Source organism: Apaloderma vittatum, unplaced genomic scaffold (assembly GCF_000703405.1).
Source record: "Apaloderma vittatum isolate BGI_N311 unplaced genomic scaffold, ASM70340v1 scaffold7458, whole genome shotgun sequence".
Taxonomy (NCBI): domain Eukaryota; kingdom Metazoa; phylum Chordata; class Aves; order Trogoniformes; family Trogonidae; genus Apaloderma; species Apaloderma vittatum.
In genome coordinates, this window is record NW_009731155.1 from 1 (window position 1) to 25,723 (window position 25,723).

At 38.1% G+C, this 25,723-nt stretch overlaps 2 protein-coding genes across 2 annotated transcripts in view; one reads left to right on the forward strand and one right to left on the reverse strand.

The window, feature by feature from the left end:
• Positions 1–830: 830 nt before the first annotated feature.
• LOC104278181 (low-density lipoprotein receptor-related protein 2-like) lies at positions 831–21,242 on the forward strand (the record flags this gene model as incomplete). Its single annotated transcript, XM_009875082.1, is given in 17 exon segments — positions 831–959; positions 3,017–3,148; positions 4,156–4,287; positions 6,430–6,573; positions 7,353–7,518; positions 9,104–9,232; positions 10,101–10,321; positions 10,775–10,951; positions 11,687–11,806; positions 13,404–13,494; positions 14,075–14,142; positions 14,305–14,422; positions 15,716–15,845; positions 17,913–18,056; positions 18,118–18,236; positions 19,981–20,062; positions 21,081–21,242. Coding segments are annotated over 17 exon segments (2,264 nt in total), but the record flags the coding sequence as incomplete, so codon positions are not given.
• Positions 21,243–24,799: 3,557 nt separating this feature from the next.
• LOC104278182 (retinol dehydrogenase 7-like) overlaps positions 24,800–25,723 on the reverse strand; it is an 8,913-nt gene continuing 7,989 nt past the window's right edge. Inside the window, exon 5 of the mRNA XM_009875083.1 lies at positions 24,800–25,050. Within this exon, the coding sequence (XP_009873385.1) occupies positions 24,800–25,050 (251 nt within the window). The remainder of the gene's footprint in view (positions 25,051–25,723) is intronic.

A 25,723-nucleotide genomic window follows, 5' to 3' on the forward strand; every position in this document is an offset into this window, starting at 1 on the left:
TGCATCCCAGTCCCAGGCAGTGACTGTAAACCTCAGGTGTTATCACTGGTAGTAGCTCACACTGTCTGCAAAAACATGCTGCTGACTGCAGAAAGTGCAGCCTTTTAGAAGAACTGGAAAGTAAAAATCACTGAGCAGAATCCTCGGACCAGGATGTTCAACAATTAAATTATGTCAACTTATGAACTCCACTAAAAATAAGGAAGAAGAGAGTTTGACTGTATCATAAAATAAGGATAGAGTGGATAGCTGGGACTTTAATAGAGATATAGGTACTTCTGAATTTGTGGCACTGTTACGCACATAGTAACAGTGTTGATATTTAGACCCAAATCCTGCAGGAGTTCTGTTAATATTCAGTAGGTTTCTGACTTCGGGTATCTTACGCAGTTCTCATTGACTATGTTGATTTTTATGTTATCAAGTTTAATCATATTTTTCGTTGTTTTATGATATGATTTACTGGCTTTATTGTACAGTAGTCTTAATAGTTTACTAATAGTTTAATAATCTCTTGAAATCTGCAGTAGATATATGAAGAGTATTGTTAAAGGATAGTAGTAGATTTGCCCTATTACAAATAATTCATTCAGCTGTTAACAAGAATTTACCTTCTGTCTTTATAAAATAGAGGGGTTTCTTTCAGTTCCTGGGGATATGACTAGAAGATAAGAGGGCCTAGATATAGTTTTAGCCTTTACTATAGACTTGCAAAGTCACACTAGCCTTTCTTTTGCCCAATTCCATCAGCTTCCTCATTAGCAATGTGCTCCTCTTGGTACTGCATAACTAGAACTGGGACAGAGGACTGTTTCTCTTCTTGACTCTAGGTAGAGAACCAACACCCAGACCTTGTACAACTGAAGAATTCAAGTGCAGTAATGGAAATTGCATTCCTCTACATTATGTTTGTGACAATTACGATGACTGTGGAGACCATTTTGATGAAACGGGCTGCAGTAAGTAATAATGTCAATAGAATACAAAATTACGATCACATTGAGAAAAAATATTCTGGAACAGATAAAAATATATGTTTCTTCTTGAGCAGGATACTAAGAAGTACTGATTTTTAATTAGCCTGTGCTATGATTATCCAATTAGCCATGACAGTATCTCCTGTTTTCCTTCTTTTGAGGTATTTAAAAGACATGTAGATATGGCACCTAAGGACTGGCTTATTGCACCTTGGCAGTGTTAGGTTTACAGTAGGACTTGATGACCTTAAAGGGCTTTTCCAACCTAACTGATTCTATGAGTCTATGAAATTCAGCTCTCTGAACAGTCCTTTTTAGGCTTAGAGTATTTATGCATCATATAAAAGGGCTTGATCGTGTTTTATCTTGCTTTGAAATTGGTTGCATTATGAAAGCAAGAACATCCACATATTTCAATTAAAATTGCAGCAGGCAAATGTATGCAATTATTCATGGGCAGACTGAACTTGTATAGGTTGCTCTAGCCCTGTTAAGAGCAAAAGTATATTGAGATGCATCTATTTTCCTATTTACAGATATGGCCACAAAATTCTGGGAGGACAGCCGGTCCTCAGGCTGAGGGCCCTCTCAGATTAGCTATGCGTTGTAAATGTACTAGCATCTGTTTGGATGCAAAAGCTTTGGCTTGAACTTTGCGGCAAGAGAGAGCATTCCTTATGGAATCTGGAAAAAAATTATAATACTTAACTTTTTTATATCAATATATGGACAGCTGCAGAGTCATAATATGAGCGTGTACTTGCAATTTCAGTTTGTCAGGCTTTGATGACTTCACGTGAAAGCATGGCAAATGGTGCACTGGCGATTTACGATTCAGCATGCTTGCAAAACTCAAATAACTCAGAATCCTAGAATGCAGCCCATTCTGAAGCAGCTGGTTTCTCTGTTTCACATTCCGTCCCAATGGTCTTTATGTAATATAACCTAATTCAATGACTTGATGAAAATACAGAAATATAAAAACAATGTGAAACAGTGCAAAACAGACGTCTTCTGGCAGTCAGCGTTCTGCTGTTTGGGAATAGATGTGTATGCAGATCAGATGGTAATGTTTGTAGCCTTTCCAACATCAAATACCTGTGTTAGAGAAAATAGAATATTTAAGTGCATGTGTGTACAATGAATTTATGCTTCTACATGTGTATGAAATTGAGCTGTTTAAACTTAATATAATCACCACTGTGATGTGTATGTACAAAGGAGATACTCAGCTTAATGTCTTTGCCGTACATTTGTATATCATTCTCATGCTCTGTCAATAAACATATATTATTGATCTTTTCTACTTATGTAACAATTTGAATCTTAAAGGGCTTTGTGTGTATGTAGAGTATATCAGAATCAAGAGAATCCTGTATGTACTTTGAGAGGAGTATAATTTTTATTATCTGTTACAGAGTGTCTACTATCCCTGATCTGCGTTTTGTGTTACAAGCTCATTTTAAAGGGCAGGGCATTATGTACAATGAACTGTACTGACTTCAGTAGACTTTAGATTAGGTGCAGCGTGAACAAGCTGTTGTCATCTCTCTGATTTCCAGATATAAATAATGTAGAGCCTGCATTATGCATGATAGCAATTGAGAATATTTTTTGTTTAAAAGAAGAGACTACAAAAAGACTGGGTAAGAAGAAGGTAGCTTGGCAAAAGTAGGAGTTAGAATAAAGTCTCTTAAAGAGTTTCTGCAGTTGCTGCAGATTGGTGGTAGAGTAGAATGCCATTTTTCTTAAGGAAAGTGAGCTTTGGTGGTTATGGCTCTTATACTGATCTTGTTCACTTTTAGAAGTTATTCTAAGTTGACAGCTGTCTTGACAAGTGTTTACCACCCTCTTCTGGTTAGTTATGCCCTAAAGAAGAAATGTGCACATTAATTGAGTTTAAATTAGAAAAAAAGGAAAGAAAACTAATGTTGTCTCCTTGAAAACCATTTTCAGTTACAATATGATCAAAATTATGGCACCCTCTCCCCCTTATCAGTTTATTTTTTGGTTATAATTGTAATTATTTTTTTTCACAGATCCTGGAACAGAGCGAACTTGTGCAGAAAATATCTGTGAACATAACTGTACCAACCTGAGTGAAGGAGGCTTTATCTGCTCCTGCAGGCCAGGGTACAAGGCCAGTGAAACTAACAGAAACTCCTGTGACGGTATTTTCAATCTGCTAAACATCTTCCTACTGATAACTGTTCAGTGACCTGTCACTTCATCATTCTAATGTGATTACTCATTTCGCATTCTGTCAGAATTTTTATACGTTTAGCAGATGCTTCCTGAAAGATTTTGCTGCTGAATCATATTTTCTAACATGCAGGCTTCATGCAGCTAAGAACTGGCTCCACGGTTCAGGCTTGTTTTAAGCTTTTGGTGGCTCTAGGTGTATGGTTTTGCTTTACTATATATAAGTTTTGTCATATCATGGCAATCTGAGGGACAGAAATTTATTTATTTTTCTTCTTTTTTTCTTTTCTTCTTATTTCAATAAAACTTACTGAAGATTATACTCTCTCTCCTGTTCTTCAGGATGAGAGTACAGTCTCCTCCAGAACAGGCCTACAGTAGAAGACTGCTGTGCCATATTTTGTCCTGGTTATATGCGGATAAAATATGGTGAAGAGTCTACCCAAAAGCCGTTGTTCATGGTCATGCAATATCGTATCTTCACAGTTACCATTTCAGTATGTTTTGACAAGAACGGTTCTGTTTGTTGCTCCAAGCTTTTGTGGACAGTTTGCGTGGTTTTATTAAACACGATTCAAGGCCACTTGTCTGGTTCCTTGCGAAGGACTAGGTGTCTTTACTTCAGCATTTCAAGAAGACTTGGCTCTTGCATCTCAGTGTAGTAATGCCTCATCTTTTGCCTTTCCTTGGTGACTTAACACAAAAGTACATGATCAAAAATGTCACTCTGAAAAGCAATCTGATAAGCAGGAACAATGCAGTTACTAGCAGTTTGTAGCTAAGACACATTAAACGGTAGATGGGTGATGAGCAGTTCCGTTAGATAACAGATGCTGATGTTAAAGATCACTTAAAGGTCGCTGATCTTTTAGAGTATGTAGGGAAGGACCAAACCTACCACTTCATGGGGTAAAGGTGACCAGTATGTGGAAGAAAGAGATTAAGCCCTGGGAATCTTTTCTCTACTTATGTCTAGATATCAATGAGTGTGAGATCTTTGGAACATGCACCCAGGACTGCAAAAATTCCAAAGGAAGCTACGAATGTTTCTGTGCAGATGGCTTCAGGTCTGTGGGCGATCAACAAGGGAAACAGTGCGCAGCTAATGGTATGTTAACTAATAGCAAGATTGATTGCTATCTATAAAGAGCAAATGGAGTTATAGCAACTTAATGTACGTAATCTTCTCTTTATTTAGGAAGGGGATAAAGAAACCCAAACTATTCTGTAACATAATGCTGTCAGTGTATACCACACGTTCTATAATCAGAAATAGAAGTGCTCATCTCTGCTTTTAATTGTAAACATAAAAAACAGGATCTTGATTTGGATGTCTGCCCTCCTTTCTCCCGAAATTTTCTGCAGACAAAAACCTGCTTATCTGGTGATTGTCATCAGAAGGAAATTAATGTTGCCTGTTCCTGAAGTTTAAGGTTTTTTTCAGCAAAAAAATGCATCAGAAGAAAGTGTCATTAAACTGGTACAAATCAAAGGCAGTTTGGTGACAGATTGCCTTTCATTGTTCATGGACTCATGCACACAAACAGACGGACGTTGGCAAATGTTCAACATCAATCATTAGGATTTTGTCATACCTCAGTGCAATGACTACAGTGTGTCACAGTCATTGAATAGGTACAGAGTTTATGCAGAAAGTAATAGTAATAAAATAATAATACTAAAGAGCTGAATAAAATAGAAAATAGTGATGATGCAGCAGTATTATATAAAAGGCAGAAACAATATTGTATTTGGAAAAGTACTTACATTTTAACAGCTCTAAGAGTTACACGATAGAAATAAGGTGTGTCCAGTCAAATACTAAAATCTTCAGAACAGAATGCCTGTGACCAGAACTGTGTGCTGCTGGAGGTTATTTGTAATAATGATAAAATCATTTGCAATATGAGAAATGATGTAAGAAGATGAGATCTCCTGGCTTGCAGTCCAGGAGACTAATTCAGCAAATATTTATTGTTGAGCATGAGAGTGGAAATACAAAAGGACATTTGATCCTGGATTTCTGCCTGGCTGCCTCTTTATGTGCCTGTGTCAAAATCTAATTCATTGAAACCCTTCTCCATAGGATTTATTCAGGAAGCGTCTTACCATCCAAGGTTTTCACAACTAAGTGATAGAAGATAATATGACTGTAGCTGATAACACGAAATTTGCTATGCCCAGAGTTCTGCTTCTATGCATGCCCGGAATTCTACCATTTTTGTAGTACGCTCACAGCACTCATAACTGAGGGTTTCCTTTGCCTGAGCCTGCTGAAGGCTGATCAGTAGGCATCTGCAGAACACACAGAGAATATTAGGTTCCCATTTTCCTGTAATGTTGTGCCTATTGGAAATGTTGTCAACTGCTACACTGAATTGTATGGTCATTAGAGAATAGTCGCTTAACTTACTCTCCCACAGTTGGGTGTGACTTAGAGGGAAAGGGATTGTGTTCAAATGGACACTTCACGGGAAATGGAGCATTATTATTTGGCAAGGGAACTGCTAAGTGAGATTTTCCTTTCCCAGCTGGATGTCTTGCTATTTCTCATTGGCTTTATGAAGAAGAGATTAATGTAGAACTTCTTTACTGGAAGAAGGCCTAGGATTTAAGTTCATGATTCCCAAATTAACTTCATCCTTAGCAAAGGGCCGACAATTTAATTTTTTTCACCAGCAAAATCAGCCATGTGGGACTGATAACTCCCTGTAGTCAAGTTCATTAGAGTATTGAGGCTTAACCCCAAATTAACTTGTGGGCAGGAGAACATCCATCTGAATATGGAGGATGATATTTAGGATTTAAAGACTTTCAGGTAGAAGAACTCAAGTCATGGCTCAAGGTACTACCAAATTTATTTGTACTTTCCTATACTTTGAGTGGGGGAGCTGAATTGCAGAGTGTATAGCAGCATTCTGGTTTTGAGATGTGAGGTTGTGATATGCCAACACTGTAATCTTAATATTTTTTAAGGAGTTATCTCTTAGTGATTACTAGTGCAAAAAATCTGTGCTGAAAAGGATAATACTGTCCTGAGCAGTAAGCATTTCCAGAGTTTATAATAAATTTTGCAAAACTTAAGAAGTGTGAAGAGCTCTGAAGATTTAGCAGTGGCCCCTTGTTCCTTCTGCTTCTTATGCAGGCAGAACTTGTGAAAACTCTGGTTTAGTTTTGACTAGAAGTGACTTTCATCTGTTTCCTCTAAAATGAGAAATACATTAAAGTAAAATTCATTATTGTTTCCCAGGCAATCCTCCATTGTTACTGCTGCCAGATAACGTGCGAATTCGAAGATACAATATCTCCTCAGAGCAGTACTCTGACTATATTGATAACCAGGAGCGCATCCAAGCTCTGGACTATGATTGGGACCCTGAAGGCATAGGCCTGAGTGAGTATGTGTAGAACATTAATACTCTACCATGCAATGATTGGTTTAAAAACGTGCATTTCTGCAGCATAGATATTCCATTTACTTTGGAAATCAAAATTAAATCAGATTAACTGGTCTTGGACTTGGATGAATGTGTCCCTCCCCTCTACTCATCTTCAGTGTTGTTCCTTTTAGTGCTTTGGTGTAGTTTAGGTAGGTTTTGTTCTGTTTTTTGATTTTGTTTTGGTGTGAGTTCAGCTGTGTAATTGTGACTCTTTAGGATTATGCCATAATGGAGGATTGCTATAAATGAATTACTTCCTGTCTTCTGCCTCTGCCAGTCCCCAAACCTGGCTCGTGTCTTGAAAGAAATAATCCTTATACTAAGCAGGAGTGTCCAGTAGATCCCTATATTGGCTTATATCTTTATCTCTTTATCAGCTTACCTGCTTCTCCCTATTTCAAGGGCCACTGTCCTGGGCTGTAGGGTCATAAGAATCTAAACTACCCTCAAAACAATTTGTAAAGGTTTCAGAGCTAAGACCCTCCACTCTTGAAAAATGTGATAGATAAATATTTCTTGATAATTTAGATCGAGATTATTTTAGATGGACATCTTACCTATGACGAATGCATTAAAAAATTGCACGCTGACATAATGTAATTGTAGTGAGCAGATGGCTCTGTGTTACTCATAAATAAAGGAGTCTGGTGTCTTCACATACAACCCTCAAAGATTAGGATTTTCCAAGCATATGGAATAACTAGACCTTAAAAATATGTCATTTTTTTTGAAGGTATTGTGTACTTCAGCATTCTGGGACAGGGTTCTGAGTTTGGAGCCATCAAACGTGCTTATCTGCCCACATTTGACAGCAGTAGGAACAATCCTACAAAGGAAGTTGACTTGAATCTCAAGTACATAGTTAATCCTGACGGGTTAGCTGTTGACTGGGTTGGAAGGTAAGTGCACAGAAAAGCTAGAAAAATGCTGTACATTGAATGTGTCAAGGGTCTGACGAGGCCGTGCGAAATCCACTTTTTTCTTCCTTAAGAACTGTCTCTGAAAATATCCAGTCTCAAGGTAGCTCAGAAGAATGTACTGTTTGCACAGACAGCAGATTAACAGATTAAATGAATGTTGCTGACTGCGTTTTGTATTCTCTGAGGGAACTTGCGTTACTCCAGAACTGGCAGATCAGTTGTGTGTCAGTATAGTGATATACACTGACCTTCATGGCAGATAGGTTCTTCTTCAAGAACTCAGGTAAGCTCAAGGGAGCAAGTTTTCACTGCTGCTAGAAGGAGACCTCCCCAATCCATAATGTAATTTGTATCTTTGCTCCTTTCTTACCTGCCCTGTGCTGTATGAGCTAATCTCAAAGCAGAAGCATCTCTGAAGTTTGATTAACTTATGTGTTTTCTCAGAAAAAGGTTTTTACTCCTACTTGTTGGCTGTGGATTTTTTTTAGGTTAAAACATTGGAAATTTTTAACTTAATCCTAGAAATCATGAGATCATGGCTTATTTTCCCTCCCTTGCAAAGGAGCTGGGAGAAAGTTGGGTGTGACTTTTCGGAGTTTGGGTGTAATTTCTTATTTGCATTATAACTGTTAAAGAATGCGGTGGACAAGCACAGCAGTACTTTGTATGATCTTGAGGGAATGTCTGAATTTCTATACAAAAATCTGTATGGTCGTGAGAGCAAGGGTAAGGGGTATGTACCATCATTGTGGTGAGGTTAGCACCGTCAGCACTTCAAACAGTGTTACACTGATTCTGGGACAATGTTGAAATGTGAAGTGTCTGCACGTTATATAAACCTGATGCACATTGTTTGAGACAATCCTTCTGCCCACCTGCAGAATAGGAATTACAGTATTTTCTCACATTCCCAAGACAATTCTAATTTATTCCTTCAGGATGCACGGTGTGATTAGTGAGTACATAATAATGAGCACGTTTATCATCTAAGGTCAACAAAAAAATTATAAAAATAAGCAAAATTGAAAGAAGTGTAGACCATTTGCCCTGCTTATAAGGACTAAAAGCATTTGCATCTGGTTTGGTAATAATTTATTCATTAACTTCTGTGTCTGAAAACAAAAGTCTAGAGAGGAGCTGTGGACTAATAAGCAGGATACCTTCAGAGTTACCGTATAACTTACATGGTAAACAAATTTTTATTTGTAATAAACCTCATTGTCTCCTGGAAAACTGAATCTTTGTAGATGCTCATTAGCCAACTCTGCTGCTTAAAAGTAACAATGAAAATTCTCTGTAGCCCTTTAATGAAGATTAGTTGTCACAGAGTGGAGACAGCTGCAGAAACTTTGTCAGGGGAGAAAACTAGTGAGCTGATAGATCACATTTGCAAAACCTACCTGTATTTAGGGTCTGTATGTTCCAGACTGAAAAAGTTCACATTTAATCAATGCAGCTTTGTTATATTGATTTCCTTTGGGTTTATTATTATTATTTTTTTAATATTCCTCTCCCATGCATTAACTATTTACTTTTTGAATGTTTTGTGTTTTATGTAATTCAGACATCTTTACTGGACTGATGCAGGGACTAATCGCATAGAAGTGGCAAAATTAGATGGACGATACAGAAAATGGCTTATCTTTTCTCTACTGGATCAGCCAGCAGCTATTGCTGTCAATCCAAAACGTGGGTAAGTACTACAGGACTTCCCAGAATTATCTGTAATGTGCTCTAGGCAATCCTGCTTCAGTGGGAGAGTGGCCTAGGTGATCTCTAGGGATCCCTTTCAACTCCAACGATTCTGTGATTTTCAATGCTACTCAATACCAAAAACCCCCACAACAATGAGCTTTACAGAAAAGACATGGGGAGTGCTTTCTGGAGTTTCTTCTTACTCATGTTAGGAAATTTGTGTGCATGGGAAAATACTTTAGGATTAGATTTCATTGGTACTTGTGTTGGTGACACCACCAGGTAGGTAAAATAAAAATCTCTTTTCTACAGTATTGTGTGCCGTAGCAAATTCCTGTTACTCCTGAAGTAGGATAATACATGGGAATGTCTTTGTACCAGCTCCAAGCAATACAGACATAGCCTCCTTCCCAGTGGCAAGCAATGTAAATGTGCTGGTACATGCAACAGCTGTGCTCCCTACATCTTGTGTTATTTGATGGATCACTAGATACCACAATATGGGCTTCTCTCAGCTGGAGTCGAGCAGCACGGCTTCCTGAAGTCTCTGGGCGCTGCAGCTTTGTCATAACTCACGGATGTTCAGTGTTCACGGGCATTTTTCTTCCTCTGAGAGTGAGAAACTGTCATTAAAACCACTCTCTCTCCAAATCAGGACACAAGATGCAAACATTGTTCTTTTGGTGTTTATCTTCTGTACTCAAAACAAGCTTTCAGTGAATTCTCTGTGACTGTCCGGGTCACATCTGCAAAACAGGTTGCTGAACGGCTCCATGTTCCACAACTGACCTTTCCCATGAAGCTCCAGAAGACAATCATGGTGACCAAATTCTGAACCGTATTAATTTCTGTTTCTGTCCTTTCAGGCTTATGTATTGGACTGACTGGGGAAGGCAGCCAAAGATTGAATGTGCCTGGATGGATGGACAAGAAAGGCAAACTCTGGTCTCTGAAGACCTTGGCTGGCCAACAGGTCTTTCTATTGATTATTTGAACAATGACAGGATCTATTGGAGCGATTCTAAAGAAAATATTATTGAATCCATGAGACCTGATGGGACAGACAGAACCATAGTATTACATGGAGGTAAGAACTTATTATGCAATTAAGGTAATACTAACCAAGATGTATATGAACAAGAACTTGGGCTTCACAAGTGGGGCTACTTTTGGAAGCTTTTCAAAGAGTAAGTCTTAGTAGTGTCTTCTCCTCCTTTATATAGGGATAAATGGCACACTAGGTTCACAGCTCATGGTGCCTAGTAGATTCCCTGAGGGTAGTTTACATGACCCAAATAGGGGACAATATGGAAAATTGGATTCTTGGGGGTTTTTTGTGTCTGTTATTAAGCAGTCTGCAGGTACAGTGACCTGAATTGGTCAGGCACATATGTATATGGTCAGGCTATATACAGAGCTGCAAATGTCTTAAAGTGACAGAATTAGATGATAAAGTTAAGGCAAAGAGGAACAGCAGTTTTATTGCTCCTGCTAAAGATTTGCTTGCTGATAATCTCTTGTGTTTGGTTCCTGTGAGTAGTAGGCAGTCCATACAGCCTTGATGTCTTTGAAGGCCATTTATATTGGGTAGCTAAAGAACGAGGAGAAGTCTGGAAGAAAGATAAATTTGGAAATGGAGAAAAAGTTAAAGTACTGACTGTAAATCCATGGCTTACTCAAGTGCGCATCTATCACGAGCACAGATACAATCAGTCGGGTAGGTAATCAACATCCTGGTGAGCTGTTCCTTGCTATGAGATTGAAATTGGTATGGTGTCTTCCAGGGGCTCAACAATCTTCTGATAGTACATCTATCAGTGTGTGATAATATTAATTTCTGAAAACCTAAAAATGGATTAGAGGGTGTCAAGTATTTTTTGCACACCCACAGTGAAATCAACAGTTGAATACCACACACTGCTCTTTAGAGTCTCTTAGTTCTAAGTTATGACCCTGATCTTTCTCTTCTTCTCCATCATCATGGAGTTGTCATAGAGGTAGCAGTCACAATATCAATTTATCCTGGTAATGTGCAAAGTGCTGGCCTTTTAGTAGTGCCACCAAGGGGGTTGTTTCAGCTTTGACATGTCCACATTACTCACGGGGAAGGATGTCCAGCGAAACGTTGGGCATGCCCCTCTTTAAACATATTTTAACTTTCAGAATCAGAAAACTCCATGTTGCTTGTAGATATTCCGTTTCTTCTTGGTGTTATACTGGCTCCCAACAGCCATGGCCTTTCTCTTAGGAATGTAAGAGAAGGCAGAGAGAAGGTTGTGATTTAAATGTGATATTTGAGCACCAGCTGTTTTAAAAAATGGATCTAAACTTCTTTAGATTTTTGGTGTGTGATATTGATGAGATACACTACTGACTACGGAATTGCCCCACCTTACCTCGGCAATATGTCGCATTGCTTCTTCAGCTGCCTTTATCACTGTTTTTTTTTCAGTGCCTAATCCTTGTAAAGATGTCTGCAGCCACCTCTGCCTGCTGAGACCAGGAGGGTACACCTGCGCTTGTCCTCAGGGGACTCGATTCGTAGAAGGCAGCAGCACAGAGTGTGATGCAGGTAGAATAATTTGTTAAACTGGAAATGAAAGCAAAGGAAGCTTTTCTTTAGGAATGCAAATGCATTACTGAATTAGAAATATGGAGGGATGACCTAACTCCTATATTAGATATTGGTAAGTCAGGACATCTGGCTTTTATTCTTAGTCATCGCTGATTTGTGGTCACCTTGTGCATTTCATTTAATCTCTTTGCATGCAATTTGTAAAATGAATATAGAATGTCACTCCAGCTGGTCCAGACCCAGCTGCAAAATTGGTCACAGTTTCTAATTTTCACTTTGAAATTCCAAAATATTTTATTTTCATTTTTTCAAATGCATTGCTTTCAGAACTAGATAATTTTTGACAAATTATGGTTTGCAATTACGTTTACAAATCTGTACAAGGTGATCTTTGATCAGTGTAACAGAATGCAAATAGCAGCTTGAAACAAAACTTACAGAACTCACAGTGTGAACAGAGGTAACTTCTAGATACGCTGGAAAACCTTTTTAAGCACTAGAATTTAGTGCTTGGTTGTTGCATTCCAGCAGATTCCCCATAGTGCTTCCAGGAGTGCAAATAAAATAGAATAGCTCGGCCTTTCCTGGGAAGCAAGAGCATACCACAGCAGGATTTATATTTCTCTAGATGAGAGTCTGCATTCTTAGCTTACAGTGTTGTGGGTAGTAGCCAGATGTCCTTGTACTTGTCCTTGCAACAGGTTTCCAATAAATTATGCCTTATATCATTGTCTGACATATTTTCTGTGGTTAATCTTCTCCAAATTCTTTTCTTTGGGCATTAAAACAGAAAATCTTGTTATTTATTACACTGCATTATCTCTAAATTAAATTTTCTTTAATAATTGTTAGTGCTCTTTCCTATTGCCACATGGTGTGAGCTGCAGAAAGAGGAGGTAGTAATATGATGCAATAGTGAATGGAAGTGTGCAATACCTGCTTAAGCAATAACCCTGTTGATTGCATTTGCTATTGCCCTTCATTGCTCTGAGGACACTGCATTTGTTATTCTTTGCTGAAGTTGATTTACATAAAAGGAGGACAAGGCAAATAGGATATACAGTCCTGTGTCCATTTTTGAATTTTGATTTCTATCTTGACTTTAAGCAATTTTTTTTAAGCAAGTGAACTGTGACTGACATAACTGATGTACTGACCAAATACAGCTTTTTACATACATTTTGATTTATTTGGTCCTTTCCCTATACTGCAGCTACTGAGAAACACAGCATGCAGGACCTCTACATTTCCCCTTTTTGTATCTCGTTTACTTGAAAGGAGTTTTACCCGTAAGAAACACTGTAGCAACAGACTTTCTTTACCTCTGGCTGATAAAAATTTTATGACAAAAATATTATGATCTAACTTACCAGTGTAAGACAGGCTTTTCAAAATCTATCCTTAATTTATGGCCTATAATGATGTCTAATATCCAGAGCTTTTAATATGTGAACTACACTTTTCTGACAGTATATCCTGAACTCTTACTGAAGGATAGTTCAACTTTTCCCTTTCATTTCACTTGACTCAGCATTAGAATAACATCGGAACCTCTATAGCTTGATAACTCATATGTGGCTTTTGATTTTTGCAGCTATTGAATCCCCTCCCACAATGCCACCAGCGTGCAGGTGCATGTATGGAGGAACGTGCTATCTAGATGAAAGCGATCTTCCGAAATGCAAGTAAGTCAGAATGCAGTTAGGGTTGTCTTGGGTCAGATTGTGCTGATTTAGTCTCACAGAGCAACTAAACTCTTTGAAATGGGTTGGAGGTCCTTCAGAAGATGCGGCACACCTGCAGTACCCTGTTTGTAACAATCACAAGAAACACATATACACACAAAATATTAGTGAAAAAGCAAGGTAAATGTATCACTTTGGGGAAAAAAGAAAAGCCCTCCCCAAAACCATAAAGGCAAACCTCTGAAGATTTTAGTAAGAGGCTCTACTAAAAAATTTCAACAATGGAGAAATAATGCTTATTAAATGTAGCTTGAAACAGCCAGTAGGTGCCACCAATGCTCCGCCGAAACCAATTATTTCAACTTCAGTGACTAGTTTTCTGACTCAGCACCTTTTATTTCCACTTTTAATTCTATGAAGATATCAGACAGGCTATATTTACAGTCAGTGAAGTATATAATTACAGAGCATGGAGTTAAAATTCATGGCATATAGATAAATATTACAGAATATAATAATAAAGTTGAGGTCCTAGACTTAATAAAAGCCATTCAGTCAGATGTCCTTCTTATATTTACAGGTGTTCTTATGGCTACACTGGGAATTACTGTGAAATAGGATTGTCAAAGGGAGTGCCTCCTGGAACAAGTAAGCTTCAACTATATGTTACACTTGTTATTTTGAGCTAAAGAATGCGTAACACCTCACTATAACCCCTGTTTAGGGTCAAGCTTATAATTCTTTGGGCTCTTTTTTACACTGAACTGCGCTTGCTTGAATGTTTGTTTATTCTTCTGTCTTTGATAGCAGCAGTAGCAGTGTTGCTGACAGTCATACTAATCATCATAATTGGAGTGTTAGCAGTTGGAGGCTTCTTTAACTACAGACGAACAGGCTCCCTTTTACCAGCACTTCCCAAACTGCCAAGGTATGTTTTGAAGGCTTTCGGAGCCGGAATGTCTGTGTACTGAAAATGTATGTTTGTTCCCGAGTATTTCTGGAAAATCCATTTCGTTGGCTGTGTGTCCGTTCTGTTGGAATATGGGGAGTGCAGTGGTGCAGCAATTCCAGTGGATTTTTGATTCCAAGCAAAGCATCTTAGCATCATAGCTGATGATTATTTTGTAACAAAGAACTATTGTAAAACTCTTCTACATGTGTTGCCTGATCTAGTTGAGGAGATGCATGCTCAGAGCTCTACGTGGAAGTCCTGTGTTTGGCTACTCACTACTCTGTTTCACTGCTCCTATTATTTTGAGCTAACAGTGTTCTTTCAGCCCATTTCCAGTATTTCTCATGCAAATCTAATATGTACTTGCGGCTGCTGTAAATCTATACACAGATTGAACAGTGGCTTCTATGAAAACAGGAGCCTGTAGGTATCTTCATGATTTGCATGTATAAACATCTTTAATGTAGTTGTTGGAATTATGTCTGCAAATTAGTATGCCATTTCAGTTGCTGTTTTTTAAAAATTGGTTGGAATGAATATGAATAACTGAGTGGATTCATGCATTTTATGCATGTCATGAGGAGCAGCTGAGGGAACTGGGGTTGTTTAGCCTAGAGAAAAGAAGGCTTGGAGGAGACGTTCTCTCTCCCTACAACTGCCTGAAAGGAGGTTGCAGGGTGGTGGGGGTCAGTCCCTTCTCCCAAGTAACAAGTGATAGGACAAGAGGAAGTGGGATCAAGTTGTGCCAGGGGAGGTTTAGATGGGATATTATGATTTTTTTTTCTCACCAAAAGGCTTGTTAAGCACTGGAACAGGCTGCCCAGGGAGGGGGTTGAGGTATTTAAAAGATGTGTAGATATGGTGCTTAGGGACATGGTTTAGCGGTGGACTTGGCAGCGCTAGGTTAATGGTTGGACTCGCTTGTCTTAAAGGTCTTTTCCAACCTAAATAGTTCAATGATTCTATGATCTGTCTGTAAATGAACACTGAAGTAAGAGTAGTCAAAATGTAGGTAAATTCTAATTCACTGAGTTTATTCAATGTGTGCTCCTGTAGACATAAAGATAGTTGGGATAATTCTGAATGGGCTAACTCAGGTTAAAGACAGTGCGGTGGTACTACACTGGTGTCATTGCTAGCTTGTTTAGAGTCAGCAAAAATTCCAAGTGATGATTATTCTTGGAAGAACAACTAGAAAAATTTGTATCATAAGCGCTCTCTCTCTGTCTCATGTTTTTTTTATTGTTTGGTTTGTTTGGTTTTTTTCAGTTTAAGCAGTCTTGTAAAATCTACTGAAAATAGCAATGGGGTAACTTTCCGATCTGGAACAGATGTGAGTATGGACATAGGAGTCTCTGGCTTTGGAGGAGATTCTGCTATAGACAGAGCAATGCAAATGGTAAGGTTTAGTTCTGAAATTTCTTTAAATTGTGTTCTTTTAACGTCATTTTAGGTTGATAGAGAAAAGTCTTTCACGTAAGAAAGATAATGAGATGATAAATGTGTTCTAGAAAAAGAGGTGAACATTGATTGTTAATTTCCTGAAATAGATTTTTCTGAAGTGAAGGCAAAGACAAATGTAGGCTATTCTTCAAAATAATGTGACTTTTCTCACGATGTATACAATAGAAATTGATTACTTGCTTTCCTATTTCAGCATGTTCGTGGAATATATGGGCAATGAATAGGCAAATGAAAATATTATAGCAAGGAATTTTTGGGGGGCCTTTGTGTTCATTAGAACAGGTTCAAATGTGTAGTTTTCAAATCCAGACTGTATGTTAGAAACTTCAGAGGGAAAATTAAGGCCTAACCACAGGGCACACTACTATGCACAATAAATTACAATTAGTAATATAATTTAGTAAGTTTCAACAAATCATGTTTAATAGTTTTGGGGACATCGTAAAGGGCAACTCTACTTCGTCCGTGTTTTGTTATGCACACCTGAGAAAGAGCGCGTCATTGTGTTTCCTATACTGGGTAGTTTTTCCATGGAAAAAATATTCCCCTATTCACCATAAGAAATACAAAGTACAAAAGTTTTTTACTTATCAGAAACAGATCAGAGATATGTTTGAATAATAAGCACATGTTGCAAAGTCTATGCTGGCAACTCTCTAAACTTTTAAAGTCAGAGGTAAATTAGACTTAACTGAGAGTAAACTAATATGAAATGAAACAGCTAGGAAAGATAAGCTTATAATATATGTATGTGACTTTTTCTAGATTAAGAAACCCACTCTGTTAAAACTAGGCAGCTTGTGTAATGAAACCACCATATGAAGATTTCAGTAAATACTGAAAAAGTAGCTCTAGGCTTGAATATTATCTCAAATCTTTTTCATGCATGAGAAACGTCATGGTACGTTCAGTTTTCTGGCCTGGTATTGACATGCTGAAGTCCAACTGATGCAGTTTTTACATTGCTAAGAACAAGTCTAGCTACAGGCTATTTCTACTTAAGTGGCATTAATTCTCCCTCTATATTCAGAGTATGAACAACAAATTGCATAGTTCACTGGCAAAGAACTCAAAGGGTTTGGCTTACGGTAGCAATTCTAATATCACATATGCATGAGAAGGTGTTAGAGGGATATTTTTCAGTGTGGCTGAGGCAGGTTTAAAGAACTAGCCGATGGGCTCTCTTCCCATGTTATTCCTCACTATTCCTTTGATGGAGTTGTGCCAAGGAGCAGGGCAAGCAAGTCAGGGGGAGCTGTTGCTTTCATTACTCTCCTACCTGTGATGCTTAGTGGCTACCCCAGGTGGCTGTACTTATGTGCACCAAATATTTTCTTAAGAAGTTTTTGGCACCTTTGCCCACCTGCTGCAAACACTGCAGCTGCAGCTCAGGGTTTGGCACAATATATGTGAGGCAGCTGCTATTCACACAGTGGTCTTCATGCATGGACAAAGTATGGATTTATAATAAGAGATATGCTAAAAACTCTTAGACATTTCTGACATAATTCATGTGTTTTAACTAAGGGGATAAAATTAACTGCTTTGTCCTGCTGGGACAAAATGAATGAATCCCATCCTTTTTTATGTCAGATAGTGCTTACTAATTTGTATGTCATTTTGAAGTCTCTGCAATGAAATATTTATTTTGGGATTATGCTTCCTTTGATATCTCTTTCCTCTTGAAGGTGTGATTTGTGAGAGTCATCTTTCCTCATAGCAAAATACTGTGAGTCAATTATTAAAATGTGGCGGTTTTTTTGTTCAACTTGGAATTGGTGTAATATTGGAACAATCAGTGGACTAGGCTGCTAAGTCAGGGAGTAAAATAATGGATGGTAAAGTAACATTCGAGTTCTACCAGATGCTAGATTTTGCCTAAGCCTATATGAAAGTAAATATTCATTGTTCCCTGAGATGAAGAACTGGACTATAATTCCTCGGAGTATGAAGCTGTTTATTGCACTGCAGTTGTTTGGTTTTTGGTTTTTTTCCTTCATAGAATGAAAACTTTGCAGTGGAGTCAGGGAAGCAGCCAATCACATTTGAAAATCCAATGTATGCAACCAGAGATGGTGGAGCCAGCACAGCCAGTGTAGTTACAGTCGCTCAGCCAACGCATGTAAGAGATGCTTAGCTTGACTTTCACTTTCCATTTTCCTTTATGGCCTTTTCTTCTTTGAAGAACATTGATTTTCTTTCTTTTACAGGTAGCAGCAGCTGGTAGTGAGGAAAACGAAAATTTTGAAAATCCTGTGTATGCCTCTGTGATATCTGCTGGTTCGAAGGAACCCCCTCAGAGTACAGATGCACCTCAGGTAGGACACAGAAATGCTCTAAGGCTGCTTTGTTTATTTTCATAGGATCATAGAATGTCTTAGGTTGGAAGGGACCTTAGAAATCATCTAATCCAACCTCCCTGCCACGGGCAGGGATGCCCTTAACTAGACCAGGTTGCTCAAGGCCTCATCCAACCTGACCTGAACATCTCCAGGGAGGAAGCATCCACAACCACTCTGGGCAATCTGTTCCAGAGTCTTGCCACCCTCGTACTGAAGAATTTCTTCCCAAGATCCAGTCTAAACCTCTTCTCCTTCAATTTAAATCCATTTCCCTTTGTCCTATCACTGGATTCTCTTGTAAAAAAAGTTCCTCTCCAGACCTCCTGTAGGTTCCCTTCAGGTATTGGAAGGCTCCAAATCAGGGAAATTGAATTGTTAGGGAAGCTGCAGCATAGTTTCAGTTCTCTTTAAATAATGCCATGGAGTTGGCGCATAACTTGCATCAAGTCCAATTGACTGCATCCTGTTCACAAGATCTGCAAGAGGTGATCAGAAACAGTTTGATAAGGGAAAAACAGCACAAATATAGAATTGCCCAGAGGACACAGTAAGGATCAGTTTGGATTAAAACCCCTCTTCTTCCAGGTCCAGTCATTTGTTTTCAAGTTAATAGATTGGACCAGAGAGTTTTCTTTCACTGTTTGTTGCGCTTCGTTTTGAGAGCAGAGACTAATCTGAAAATTGTAATGCAACTAATCTAAATTATCATTGTTCCCTAGCAGAAATTATTAGAGCTTGGGGGCCGGTTAGCTCAGGTGGTTGAGCATGGTGCTGATAACACCAAGGCCGCAGGTTCGATTCCTGTTCGGTCCCCACACGTCTTGCCTGATCTAGTCGAGAGGTGGCGTCCCTGCCCATGACAGGGAGGTTGGATTAAATGATCTCTAATGCCCCTTCCAGCCTGGGCCATTCTATGATTCTATGAACTACGGCTTTACTTCAGACTTTTAATAATGATTTGTAAATCCCTAATGAATTACACTTTGATAGAAGCAGCAAAATATGGTTTTCTTTTTATTTTGGCTTGTAAAATACAGAAAGAAAACTCAAGAAAAAATAGGTTTTGGTTTAAAACAGTGAAAACCTAGGTATGGGAAATTGAAACAAGACGTTGAGTCGATGTACTGTTCTAATTTTTTTCCACACTTATTTGTAATTTTATCTGTATTTATAAGTGCTAATAAGGATATTTAAGACACTTGTTCTGTGTATTCTGGGAGGACATTTTAACAGTCAAGATCAAAGTATCACCTCATCTAGATAATTCATGATTCATGGAAGATACGTTTTTATGTCTTAAAAGCTGTCTGAATGAGCTGACGGTGGCTTGTTTACAGGACTATTTTCACGTTAAAATTTTCACACTGATGGGCTTTGAAATGGCAGCTCTGGCAACCTGTTATTGTAGTTTCATGTCCCTCAGTAATTGTGTTCTTTTCATTTTTTTTCTTCTTTGACCTATTTGTCTGAAACAGTAGGTTTCCTTGACTTAATTTATTGCCTTTTGGCCTAGCCTCATGAATACTGCTTTAGGTAAAATAACCATAGCTGGTTATCTAGCAGAAAAGAAAGTTGGGTCATGATTAGAATTGCAACACGATAATGTAGGACCATCCATCTGAAATCACTGAGTTAGCAGTCAGCACAAGTGAAATACAACAATCCAACATCAGTGATGACAGTTTCCAGAGAAGTTGTGAGAAAAATATGTAAATTTCTAATAATTTTTATGTTTCAGGAATCAAAGTGGAGTTTCTTCAAGAGAAAAATGAAACAAAACACAAATTTTGAAAACCCAATATATGCAGAGGTATTGCTTAATATTTTATAGTTATGTTTTTTAGCTAATATACTGCTGGACTATGTTCTTGCTTTCATAGGATGAAGATTATGGGTAAATTCTGCTGTTAAGTGAAGCAGCACAAAAATTCTAGCCTAGGTCAAGGTAGGACCGAAGTTGTTTTGGGCAAAGTTAAGAAGTTTCAAGAAGAATGAGGTGTTCAGCAAAAAAAGGCATCCAGCTCAGGCACCACAACTGCACTGCCCCCATCTCTGCTTGCCCAGCCCAAGCGGTGGGGCTGCTCCTGCGCAGGGATCTCAGGTGCTGGTTTCAGCTTGCTGGTGCGTTCGGGCACAGCTCAGGCATCCAGCGTAAGTGCTGCACTAGCAGCAAAGTGTCCTGGCTTTCAGCACTGCACAAAAATCCAGTAGCTCTGCATACTGCAGGCCTGTTTCCATACCAACCCTGTTTTGTTTTCACCCGACATTTCTTTAAAGATGGTGTGCCAGTGGGTGGTATGGGTCCGGAAGGAATCCTCCCCTGGCTTGGGTGTGAAAATTTGGAGTTCTGCTGACTTGAGCCAGTAGTTCCAGCCCTTTTCATCCTACAGTTTAAAATTTCCACATGGCCTAGGCAACTTCAGAAGCTCAGTTGCAGAGTCATGGGACTAAAACTGGGTGCCTTTTGTCAAGAATTTAGGTTTCTAAGGCTTGAGTAAAGTGAGTTTGGGAAGCTAGGGATTAATTTCCCCAACACTAATGAATGTGATTATTTACAAACAGTGTAAGTGCCATGTTATCTACATTCATGTAGACGTGTCAAGAGACTCCTGACATTAAGCACTAAAATAGAAATCCTAGTGTGTGGACTGAGTTTGCAGCTGTACCATCTGAGGTGAAATTGGCATATAATTTTGTTACAGGTGGTGATTTGGAGAAATAATTTATATCATGACACTTGACTTCAGCAAAATACTTGGATATTTATTTACATTTCGAAAGTTAAGGTCGGATGTTTTGTACATTAGATGTTGTGGTTATTGTTTCAGATGGAAAAGGAAAAGCAACAGGACACAGAAAATGTCCCTACCCCTTCTCCTTCACCGCCTCCCAAGATTACTCTGAAGAGAGACCAACCATTAGCTTATACAGCAACAGAGGATACATTTAAAGACACCGCCAATCTTGTTAAAGAGGACTCTGTGGTATAACTACAGGGATTTAGGGAAAATTAGACACATCCATTTGCACATATATTTTTTATAAACAGAAGAGTAAGGTTCACATTCAAATGCTTTATAAAATACATACATCACTTAGCCAATGGCTGGAGATGTATGTTGAAACTATGCCTTGTTTTTTGACAAATGCCAATTTCTATTTTTATGAACAATTATCGTGATGTACTATATGTATATCTTTGCACTGACACCGTCTGAAAGTAATGTTATAAATATATTGTACATTTGTAAATTTTTGAAATATTATCTTGTTCAGTGACGTTGCTAGTAGAAATCTGTATGGAACTGGTTGTATCTTTACGGATAAATTCATGATACAAATGCTTAAACTAAAAAAAAACCAAACAAGGCAAATATAGGAACATTACTGATTTACAGGTTCTTTAGAGAATATATTTATAACAGCACCTTTTAAAACTTCTGCTGGTGTTCTGGGCATCTTTACAACCTATTTTATATACTACTGTATGTAAAAATGGGTCTCTCTGTCCATCTTGTGTTAAACAAAAGATGGAAGAGTCAACGCAGCATCATTATGCTGTGCAAAATGTTGTTCTTACAATATTTTAACTGCCTGAGATAAAATAATTTCCTCTGAGTCCATAAAATGTACTTTTCCTCTAGGTTCCAATTAACACCATTCCATTAATAGTGTTCTTAAAAAGTTCTGATATATTTAGATTTTAGCGCCACAAGTACTTAATTTAATGAGATTTTCTCCTGCTTGTCAGTGGAATAGCTCTGTTCTTGGCTGGAGTCTTTGGAAGTAATTTGTACTGTGAAATGAAATAGCTAAACTTCTGTAACAACGTATTTCCAAACAGCAAAATACAGAAGATATTGGTTCATTTAAGAAATTATTCAGGTTTTTTTAATGTGAAAATTTAATTTTATTGACTATTTATTTCCTGATGTGGACATTAATAGAAAGGGAAACAATTTCTACTAATGCAGTCTTTGTTAGTTATCTGGTTATTTCTATAAGCTTTCATCAGAATATACTGCACATTTTACTGGCTGTTCTATTAATTAGCCAGGGTAGTTTCCACAACATGAGCCATTTGAGGAAACGCTAAGTACGACTGAAGGAACATGTTATTCAGCATTCCTGGCTAGCTACTCATAATTTAAAGATTCCTAAATTTATAATCATTGAGACTTCTGCTATTTGATTGTTTCATATCCAACTTCTGAAAATATATACTATTTCTAATTAGAATGCTTATAATTAATTTGTAACTTACTTTGATTAGAAAAGACAACTGGAAAATGAAGCTGCTGAATAAATCTAATAAATGTATTCTTTTATCACATCCTTAAGCCATAATTTCTGTCAAGACTATGTACTTTTTTCAGTTGTGGAGACTTACGTGCACTCTGAGATGACAACATCAGTGCTGTAGATAAAGTAAAATACGAGTAGTGCTTACTGCTTCGCGCAACTGTCTGAAGTTCTTGATATAAAATCACTGACATCATTATCACTCTAAGTGTGAAAGCTGCCTCACTAAACCCATTAAAAACACCTGGCCCTTGAAAGAGGAAACTATTACTCGTAAGGGACTGAGTATCAAGGTAGCATGGACATAAGTGATTAAAACCTTAATTGAATTATCTTTCATATTTGAGTGCTTTAGTGTAGGAAGTTCCTTAGAATCCAGGACACAGCATACACATCTGTAAGGCTATGAGAAAGGATTTATTTAAAAGGCAAATTGCTGTTCTTAAAGAAAGAGCTCACAATGCTTTTTCAAGAGAGAAGACAGGACTGACATTTCAACAAGACTCGCCTCCAGTTGCGTACCACAAGAAAAAGCATCACTTTGTGAATAGTCTTTATCAACAGAAAGATTTGGAACTGGTTTTGCAGAAAACTGCTAACACCTCAGCCATGTATCAGAGATTTCTTTTTCCCCCATATAATTATCATCTCAGGGATACTTTATAGGTAAGCAGTATGTAGATCTGGTTGCTTAACATAACCTATAGTGAAGTGTTCCCAAGCTTTTCCTGAGCCTTTGTCGCTCAGTTGCATACTGCACTGTGTCCTGATTATATAAAATTTGATTTGGGGTACTTTGTTCTATCTTAGCTTTTTTTTTCAATTGTATTTCCCTTTCTCTGCTCAGATTCTTGAATTCTGAACTCTTTCTGCTTCAAAGAAAGGTAATTTTGAGAGGTTTCAGCACATCTCTGTAACCTGCCAATTAGGCCTGATAAATTGCCATTAAGTTTTTTCATGTACATTCTGTCAGGCCAGATAGAGATAACTATCTCTCTGCAAGTATTTATCATGAAATGGAGTAACACAAATTTATTCTTGAAGCTGTTTATCAGAGAACAGAACATCAATGAAATACTTAAAGGTTCCTGAACACTTTCTGTCTCTTTCTCACATGTATACAAATACACCCTCTCTCACATGCACAGGGTGATGAAACTCCTTTTCTTACATTTGGAGTTCTGACCTGCACATGGGATTTTTTTGTAAGCCTAATTGAATTGCACGTTAATTATTAATCGCTATTGCAGTTCTTTAGCAAATAAAACTTTTACCCTTCAGTTTTAATATCTCTAGAAACACCAGTTTGTGAGTCTCTGGCCAACAGCTTAGCAGACAGAATTAGTGTACAAGAGGCACCGTAGCCTCAACTAACATTTTGCCATTCTGAACACACTTTGTGTACACTTGAATTAATTTGCCTTACCGTATGCTAATGACCTGTTTCATCTACTGAGTGAAATAGTCATCCTTTTAACTTGCAAAGTACACCGAGGACAAAAGAAATGTGATTGCATATTATTTTTAATATCTTCCTCATAAACTATAATAGTATTATGGAGCAAGTTAAAATATAAGTTTGGATACTCTATAGTAATAGAGCACAATGTAGTTTTGATTTTCCCTGTAATTGAATAGCTGTAAAATAGCTTGTGTTTTAACTCTACACAGCTGAATAGGCAGGTGATTGGATGTGGTCAAGTACTGCAATTGTAATTTTTGCAATATGTCGCAATAGCTGTGCTTTATTATAAGGTTTCATGTCTTGTGTTCAGAAGCTTCTGAACTTTAGCAGCTCCTGAATATGATCCTGAGCAAACAGCCTGGGAAATAGATGACTAAATATGACTGAATACATTCTGTAAGGCACATGTGTATGTTCTGAAAGGCCATTGTTTTATTTCAAGTTCACCAGCAACCTGTATGTTGATGAAGTCTACTTGAAAAGCTGATTCTTTTAGTGATTAAAAATTTTTGATTGGGTGAGTAGTATTAACTAGCTTTGTAGCTGAATGCTTTATGAATGCAGATCTTTTCTGAGCATAAAAAATGACCTTCAGAACCATGCTGAATTTACAAGTCTATCTGCAAACTCGGAAATTCCAGGTAAGGAGGCGAAAGGGACATGGGGTGGAGAAAATATCTTCTGAAAGGAATTTAAGCAGTCTAGTAAATGGTAAAGAACATGGCATCTGGTTTTAACAAGATTAATATTTATTCCCAAATAGCTGATACATGTTCAATACTAAATGTTAATTAGAACTCCAGGAACTGATCTCCCATTAACTGCTGGAGCTGGAAATGTCATACGCAGGAGCATGTCAGATAAACAGCTTGGGGCATAGGAGAGAAACAGCCAAAAGAACTTTGCATCCCATCCAGCTCCGTATCGTGTCCTGGGGTACTTTGCTATCAGGGCATGTTCCATGCATTTTATGACCTTAGAAATATCAGAGTCACACAGCCTTTTCACTGATGATCTTTGAGCTTTTATATCTGCAGAGAAGAAAACAAACGTGAAAGCATTTGTATGCAACATTCTCTGCAAGAGGATCCTTTATATTCAAAAGCTTCAGGCTTGCTTTAAACTACTGGCCCAAGTACTGAGAGCGGTGTAGCTGCAGCAGAGCAGAGACCAGAAAGGCTGCAGAACACCCAAGAGCCCGTTAAACAGAAACCTCCCTGGCCTGTATTTGAGCCAGATGTTCCCTGCAGTATGTGTAGAGTGACACAGCACAATTTTTTAGGTATGAGTAGGCCATAAACTTACCATATAGTCATAGCAATTCATTCCCCTGAGCATTCCACCTCTAACTTGGGGGTGGGGTGGGGGGCTGAGGATGGTAAGGATGGTAGCATGGAATCACATCTCACCAGTCTCATATGGGAACTAATAACACAAGTCTCATCTAACATACACATAGTCCAGAACAGTCAACAATGGGTTTTTAAGAAACGTTAATGAAATCCAGTAAACGTTCACAGAACCAAAGATTGTTTGAAGTTGGAAGGGACCTTTGGTCTAACTTCTCCTGCTTAAACTTGGTGACCTAGACCAAGGTGCCTAGGACCATGTCTAGACAGCTTTTGAGTATCTCCAAGGATGGAGTCTCCACAACCTCCCTGGGCATCTTGTGCCAGTGCTCAGTCACCATCATGGTAAAAAATG